Source organism: Metopolophium dirhodum, chromosome 3 (assembly GCF_019925205.1).
Source record: "Metopolophium dirhodum isolate CAU chromosome 3, ASM1992520v1, whole genome shotgun sequence".
NCBI classification, from domain to species: Eukaryota; Metazoa; Arthropoda; class Insecta; order Hemiptera; family Aphididae; genus Metopolophium; species Metopolophium dirhodum.
In genome coordinates this window covers 17826186-17834736 of record NC_083562.1, presented here as the reverse complement: position 1 = coordinate 17834736, position 8551 = coordinate 17826186, and the positions used below count along the sequence as shown (strand labels likewise).

Below are 8551 nucleotides of genomic sequence, written 5' to 3'. Positions count from 1 at the left end.
ACATTGTTATTTGTTCCGGCAACATATTTTCATTTCTCATCGGAATATAAACCGAGCAATGTGTGAGTGTGTGAGTGTGTGTTTAAGTACCCCATTAACCAAGAAATATATTCAAATCTCTTAAACTAGTAGAACATGCCTTATTTAATATATTTTTGTAGATAAAGTTTATGTTGTGTAAATAAAGTAATAAGTGGCCGTTACTAAATATTTTTATTCAACAGTCACAGTCACATACCGTTTTTCAGTATTTACTCTGATTAACAAATTCGGAAAACAAACATGATATTATAAAATTATGTCATTCAAATAATTGCATTATGCACGAAGGCGTGAACTTAGCATATATAATTGTGTCTCGAATCCCGGATACCGTCGACAAGATGGTTGCCAACGTTCCAGCCAATATTATAAACATCAACAGTACTAAACGCTTCAAACCAACTATCGGAGTCAGTTTCGCATTTGGAAACGTGCGATAGCACACCCCTTCGGACTTTTTTATTTTTAGTCGACGAAGCGATCGTATTTTAATGTAAAACAATGGCGGCAAAAGAAACATCAACGGACCAGTCAACAGTGCACCGACTAAGCCCATCAATAGGTCAAATCTTGGTACAGCCTCTCCTATTGTAACCGCCAACATCACTATACATGATCTTAATACACACCTTCTTCGATTGAATTCTTAAACATAACAATTTTTAATGCACAGTGTTAAGAAATGTTATACGGTCCAGGTGAATTTAGGTCTAGTATACCTTTAGGTATTTTAAGAAAATGTTCGATGTGCTGAAACAGTGCCGTGGTGCTGACTGCAGTCGATAAACATATTTGAATTGTAACTAAAGTTATATTGACGTCCAATATATAACTATTAGACAATTGGTCTAGTAGATTAGAGCTCAAGAGCGATCCAAATCGAACATATCCGATGACAGTAGTAATTAAAAATAAGCTACACGTTACTAAAATACATAAATATAAATTATTATTTTACAGTTTTAGAAAATGTTTAGTTAATCTCAATTGTTGATTACACCTAACACCTTACTTAAAAATGCACAAATGATCGCCACAGGCAATTTTCGTTTGTCAACCATATCCATCTGTACGGTGAGGACGAGAGGATGTACGTCAAACTACAATATGAGCGAATTACATGTTCAGTACTATCAATATATTATTATATTATAGGTGCATCTATATGCCTTTATTAATTTAGACTATAGCATAGAATAATTGAATAAAACCCAAACCTGAAATGCTAATAATCCGTAAGCCAGAGCGACACTATTCCACGAAGGTTCAGGAATTGGTGCATAAATTTCACGTTGTGTATCATACATTGCTATCCATGTTAAAACACTCACTGAGCCCACAAAAAATACAGAGCTTGATGCGATCCATCTAAATAAAAATTTACAATCATTATGAAAATACATAATATTATTATTATATAGTATATAGGTGTACACGCTACAATATTATTATAATGTATTTATTGTGTATAATGTGTCACATAATTAGTTCATACTATTAAGTTTTTGTTTTCAATATAAATCCGTTTAAAACATTGTAACTTGTAAGCGTATGCGCATTATGTATAAAACTAGAAATTATAAAGCATATAATATTTTAATGGGTATGTAATATATATATATATTATATAATATTATAAATAAATTTTAATATACATTTTACATTTATAGACTACCTATAGTTCAATATGTAATATAGGTAAATATTCTTATTATTTACAAAAATCCTCTCAAAAACTAATTATATTGATCTAAGATCGTAATTATCTATCATCGTTCAAAATCGTTAGAAAAATGCAGTATGTCTTAAAAAAACATTATAATATAAGCGGCACAGTAGGTATTAAGAACCATACTGGTTCAACACAGGAATCTTGTACCTAACATAAATAAATAATATATACCAATATATCATCAAGAAGTATCAATCAAGTCAGTGCTTTATGTATTATAGCTAATGTAAGACGAATAATAAAGATCTAAATCTAAACACAATTTATATAAAAAACAAAAATAAGCTAACAGTTTTTAAATATACCAACCAGTCAGCAGTTACTCACAATTACCCACAAGTATGAATAAAATAAAAAATAATACAATATTAAGTAATGAAACAAAACTAATATTTACTGTACAATAATTTAATAACAAGTTCACAGTTTTTCTAAAAATCTGAGTTAAACATTAAAGATTAAACTCAATTATTCTAATTTTTACTATACAGTTTTGTAAAACCTTAGTAAAAAGTATAAATTAATTTTTACAAGCACGCTATATTATGTATGCTCTATATATATTATACATCATGCATCACCTATAAATATATATAAAATGTACTTAACAACAACTAACATCTATACGACTATACGGTGTATAAATACTACAACTACTAATAATCAACTTACTAACGTTTACTACTACTTTTGGTAAACATACTAAATATTAGTCAAAAATCAAATATACAATTTAACAATGTTGGATTAAAATTATAAATATATCATCGAATTCATCTATTGCGTTCCTATTAAAATCCAAATTATCACTAAAAAAAAAATAAGTTGGTATTAATAAACAAAACAACAAACTACTCATCCTTCTTTTAGCTTCTTATGGAATCCAATTTTAGGGATCATCCAAAAACTCAAATATAAAAATTATACAATTTTCCCAGTCAATATTCTCAGAACATTGCTCCATGATAATATTATGTTAAAAATCGAACTCTCCATAATGATCTCAACATAATGACCCACACTGATCAAGCAACTAAACTTTATTTTCTCCAAATGATTCCATTCAAAATTATATATCACCATTTAAATATTTCCATATCAAAATTATCTAACCTGTAAACCTCTTGTTATTATTTACTCTAATAAAATTGACTTAATATACCTACCTATATTATTATTTAATATAGATAGATTTTAAACAAAAATAATTTTATAAATAAAATATATATACCTAATACCAAACAATATTTAGACCAGACATGTTAAACTCACAGCCTGTGGCTTATTGTCTTCTATACGTTTTGGATGTTTTCTACGATCGTCATAAATTATATAGATTTATGTATGTAATATGTACCTATGTGTGTATATTATTGTATGTTTATATGTATGTATAAATATATATATATATGGTATGCATGTATGTAAATGTATGTTAAATTATTTTCATATACCTATCTGATAAGTTAACTGATAAGTTTTATTGTTGGTCTTTGGAGGTCAGTAAACACAAACAATCACAAAAAATGTATTCTTATTTGTTTATGTACTAATAGAATATTGTGATTTGTGATTATTTAAATTTCAGATTATAAATAATTAATTCTATGTTATATACTTATATAAAATAAATTAACATAATTTATTAATAACTACTTAATTAATAAAACATTAATGCTGGGTTGCATAAACAATTTATTAAATTGAATGTACCAATCGTGGGCCACTAAATCTTGTTTAAGGGACCATATTAGCTGAGCTATTGATTCATTAAATGTTTTGTGAAACCCGGCATTAGTCCATTAATTGATCAGTCAAAAACAAAATTGTTCAGAATGAATATTACATTTTACGTACTTCATGTCTTTTGGACTCCCAAGCCAGAGAGGTGGACACAATACTATTCCAATAACAATCAACCAAATGCACGGTGATACGTCAAATCTTTCACTCGAGAGTTTAATTCCAAGAATGTGAAGATTGTAAGAAGCTTTGGTTTGAAAACATGTTTACTGATTACAGGATATAATCGGTAAAAATAAACGTCACAAGTCTTACCAATTAGGAGGTTCGGAATGCACGCACCAAATACGGCGACGTCCAACATAACTGTGACAATGCGTTTTACTTTATTACCGAAAATAAGCTCAGCTAAAGCAGCATATGGATACCTAAAATACAGTAAGTTATAACATTTTAGTACTTTAAATGAAAAACGATTATTCGATAAGTACTATTTTATGCCATTATGATATCATTACCCACCGGTTTTTTTTTACAATACTTGGATCAATTTCTTCAGCTATGATCCAACATTTCCCCAACAAAATGGCAGTGTACACTTGAATGGCAAACACACCAATAGCCAATGGTATTCCTAACCATCCTGTGTGCCTCTGATTATTACTCATTACCCATTCGTATAAAATAAAAAATAATAATTATATGTTACATATTATACTTACCACATTTTATTATAGGTCCTGGTAACACTACTATAGGAAATATACCAAACAAATCAACAATACACAAAATTGCAAAAGGCACCGTCAAACCACTAGAGTCCGCAATCATTTTAAAATGGTTCGTTTTTAATTGGCTTTCAAACCACAATTTCGAAAAGAAAAATATGTTGCCTACCTCTATTGTGAACTATCTACACCATACTGAACATTTTCGTGATACAAAATATTCAAGTAACACAATCGTTGTACATGAAGCCTTCAAAAACCCTATTCGATAACCATAATAATATAATATTATATTATTATACTGACCATATTGTTGTGCATTATAAAAATGTAGTAACTTGATACGTCTGTTCCTGAATAAATTAATATACCTACTCGGTATAGGCCTAATCATACTTTTGAGCTATTTTCTAATTTTTATATTGCTATATACATAAATTATTATAGTTTTTAGAACAGTTTATATAAATACATATTTTATTTTTATGTTTGCATGCGCGTGTGTACCTATGTAGTTACATAATATGTAAAAATAACAAAAGTAATATAAATATTATAGTTATTATTAGAAAAATTGTGTGGCATTAATTTTTTTAAAGTTTGTAGCACTCCAAATTAAATGTATGCTGTAATCTATAATTTCATAACCTATAAAAACATAAAAATACCAAACTAGATAGTATGAGTAAGAGTAATTCATGTTCAACATTTTTTTTAAAATTTAATACAATAACAATTTATAATGATGTTACAAAAACCCTATAAATCCTATAAACAAAACCTTTTTTTTGATTTTATGCCACACTTATAAATTCCTTTCCCCGTAGAAACGTGTAATAAAATGCTGCTTGACAATCTTTGAAGCATATTTTATAACGCTAGGTATATGTAATGTAATAATGTTATGTATCTCGGACTTAGTCGGAAAGCTTGGAAATGTATCTATTTTGCGTAGGTATCTATTTCAGTATATATTTGACTATAATTAAAAAAAATCTTAAATATTTTGTTTTATAACAATTTCATCAAAATAAAATATTATCAGTTTCTACGATTCCGTGTTAAACATATTCTACGGCATATATACGTATATTTGAACATAGGCAGTGTTAGAATATGTATTTGAATAAAAGTATTTAAATATTTAATTGGTACTAATGTACTATCAAATACTTTTTTAAATACGTTTACTATCAAATAATTTAATTTAATTTTAAATACATACTTATTAATTATTATTGATATTGAAGACTAGTTTTTATCAAATATTTTATTTTTATTTTCGGTTAGTTAATTTTATTTTATTTCTTAGTTCTTAATTAAAAAACCATATTAAAGTATATTACATTAAAATAATCTAAAGTTCCGTCCAGTATAGCAATATGTAGTTCAAAATTACTGTAAATGCATACATAATAATAATATGTAACTTAATACAATTATTACAATGTTGTGTAACTCGTCGTCCGGTGCTCAGTTGAAATAGTTGAACACTATTTGTTTTTCCTATTTTGAGGAGCCGATGATGTACTAATGAGTGATAGGTTAAGTTGACTATATTATTATAATATTCTCTCATCAAATTGAATATAATATTTAATGGTATTTATTCATAATTGACAATTGTAGAGCTAAAATAACAATAATTTAAAAGTTCAATTATTTTGATATTACATTTTAAATTGTCTTACTGATATTTTTATTGATTTTTTTTTAGATTCTGAGTGAAACGATGAATGTATTGATTTTACAATGATGTGTGTTTTTTTTTTTATTTTTTTTTTTATTTTTTTATTTTTGTGTCTGTGTACACGATAAGTAGTCGAAATAATGCTTCGATTTTCGACTTCAGTATCTTGTTCGATGGGAAAGTGAATATCGTTGGTGCATTGGGGAGGTCAAAATTTTAATTTCCCAGTAGTTTTCAAAAGCGATGTGAAAAACAAAAGAAAAATTAAGGAAAAACGGGAATTTTTACGCAAAATCGATTTTTAACAAAATCGATTTTGGTTATTGGTGTAACTCTAAAACAAATGACCGTAGATGCATGAAATTTTCACTGGTTGTTTATATTTGCATTTTCTATACACAATACAATTTTGAAAATAATTTGACTTTTTTTGAACTGTTTACGGACATTGTCAGTTTTCAGTTTTTTTAAATTTTTTTTCTATAAATATCAATAAAATTTTATTTGTTGGGTAAAAAAGCTTGAAAATTTAATAGAAGGCTCCTAGGTTATTGTTTCAAAGGCAGATGAAAAAAATTAAAAATCCTTAGTCACAGTTTTTTTTTATACACGTTTAAAGTTCAAATTTTGACAAAATACGGAAAAATCACGAAAAATAGCAAATTATTTTGAGTTGAGAATTCATAAAAATTTTTCTTTTTAAATCTAAGATTTTAAAATCTAATACAAGATTACTCATAAGTTTGTCTAACTTTATCAAAAAAAAAATTTCTACAAGAAAGTCAAATTAAATTTTTATGAGCGTTTTAAATTCATATTTTTACAACATTAGATATTCACTCGATTTCTCATGTACCGATTTCCTTATTTTATTGTAATTCAAAAACGAATGTCTGTAGATCCTTGAAAATTTCACTGAATGTTTATATTAGCATTTTCTATACACCATAAAATGTTGAAAATATTTTGACTCTTTTTGAGCTGTTTACGGACATTGTCAGTTTTCAATTTTTTTAGTTTTTTTTTCTATAAATATCAATAAATTTTTATTTGTTGGGTAAAAAAGCGTGAAAATTTAATATAAGGCTCCTGATATATCGTTCTAATAGCAGTTGAAAAATATTAAAAATACATAGGCACAATTTTTTTTTATAAGAATTTAAAGTTCAAATTTTGACAACATTTATCAAATTTAGAATTTATTAATTATTTTGTGGTTAAAAATGTATAAAATGTTTAACTTTTATGGCTAAAGATTGAAAATTTAAAACAAGGCTCCGAGTAAATAGGTTATATATAAATTACTTTATTCACAATAATATCATCAAATATACTTGGTAAAATCATAGGCTGACTGACTGTTTTCGCTCAGAATCGTTTTTCTTATACAATGATATTATATCATTGAATTCAAATTTAACACCATCCATTACAGTGACCCGCTTGTAACCTACTGTACAGCAGAGCGACATCCACTTATCCACCTTTTTAATTTCTAAACGATTTCTTCCATTTCATTTGTTCTCTATTTAACCGGTACTTATAGTGCCTAGGTACCTACTGTAATCATACCATAACTGAGCGGTTATCCACTTTTTTGTTTTTTGAAAAGTAATTCAAATACACATAAAAAGCATTACTTCAATATATTATTTAATTTATTATTTACTATTAAATAATATTCGATAGTACTTTAAATACTTTGAAAAAAAATATATTTGAGAAGTATTCCTTACAACTTTTCTGGCAGGTATAGGTAGTTTATTTATCAACTGGAAATCATTTTATTTTACGATTTGCTTGAATTACGAATGCACGTCTTCAAAACCATTTCACCGTGTACTATGGCCTCTTTATGCATGAACCTTGGAGTATAAAATGTAAGATATAAGATATATTGGACGAAGAATCACTATTGGTACCTACGTAGAAATCGAAATCAATTAGAAACTATAAAATCATATTAGGTATATTAAAAATTAAGGTTAGTTTAAGATAAATTATTTTAATATTAATCAAACATTATTTTAGACCGTCAATATTTAGTTTTCAAATATTTCATTATTACAATTACATTTTAAATTCTGAGTGGAGCGATGAATGTACCTATTGATTTTACAATATGTGATTTTTTTTTTATGTCATCACTCACTGGAGCAGTTAAGTAAAAGTGCTTGGGTTTGAGGATGATTTTTTGTAGAAAATTAGATCTAGTTACTTTGGGGATTCAAAAAGAATTATAAACGAAAAAAAGTTATTAAAAACCAATTTTAACCTAAATTGATTTTCGTTTATTGCTATTGCCTATTTATACCATGAACCTATTCACACTATTCTAGAGCAAGGTGGTATTGGCTCAAGAGTTAATAACAATAATGAATTATATAAAATATATTATCAACTATTAAAATAATTAAATATTAACAATATAATAATTGTAATGTTTTTGGGAAAAATTAAATCAATTAACTACCATAATCCTAATAGTAAAAGGCATTACTGATGAAGTGATGACAATTTAAATATAATATAAAATATCCTAGGCTCACCGTCTCCGGTCAGAATCGTTTTTCGTATACAATTCATCGATGTTATTCATTACCTATATGGTTATAT

The 8551-nt window shown here is 26.8% G+C and overlaps 1 protein-coding gene across 2 annotated transcripts; it reads right to left on the bottom strand.

The window, feature by feature from the left end:
* Nucleotides 1-133: 133 nt before the first annotated feature.
* Nucleotides 134-4428, bottom strand: LOC132941234 (uncharacterized). Of its 2 annotated transcripts, XM_061009184.1 has the most exons (8): nucleotides 4240-4428; nucleotides 4040-4160; nucleotides 3833-3945; nucleotides 3632-3764; nucleotides 1260-1410; nucleotides 1055-1142; nucleotides 762-968; nucleotides 134-687 (listed from the first exon to the last, which is right to left on the bottom strand). In XM_061009184.1, the coding sequence occupies exons 1-8, from the start codon at nucleotides 4346-4348 to the stop codon at nucleotides 302-304; spliced, it is 1308 nt and encodes a 435-aa protein (XP_060865167.1). In that variant the 5' UTR covers nucleotides 4349-4428; the 3' UTR covers nucleotides 134-301. The 2 variants fall into 2 exon arrangements, with proteins under 2 accessions (XP_060865167.1, XP_060865168.1); XM_061009185.1 differs by lacking the exon at nucleotides 4040-4160 and having other exon boundaries at nucleotides 4240-4337.
* Nucleotides 4429-8551: the final 4123 nt, after the last annotated feature.

Excerpts from the sequence above, each read along its gene's own strand:
- LOC132941234 (XM_061009184.1), bottom strand. The coding sequence starts at position 4,348 with ATGATTGCGGACTCTAGTGGTTTGACGGTGCCTTTTGCAATTTTGTGT. Across the intron at positions 3,946-4,039 it reads AGTATTGTAAAAAAAAACCG|GTATCCATATGCTGCTTTAG; the intron begins GTGGGTAATGAT and ends ACTGTATTTTAG. Across the intron at positions 969-1,054 it reads GATCATTTGTGCATTTTTAA|TAACGTGTAGCTTATTTTTA; the intron begins GTAAGGTGTTAG and ends TATGTATTTTAG.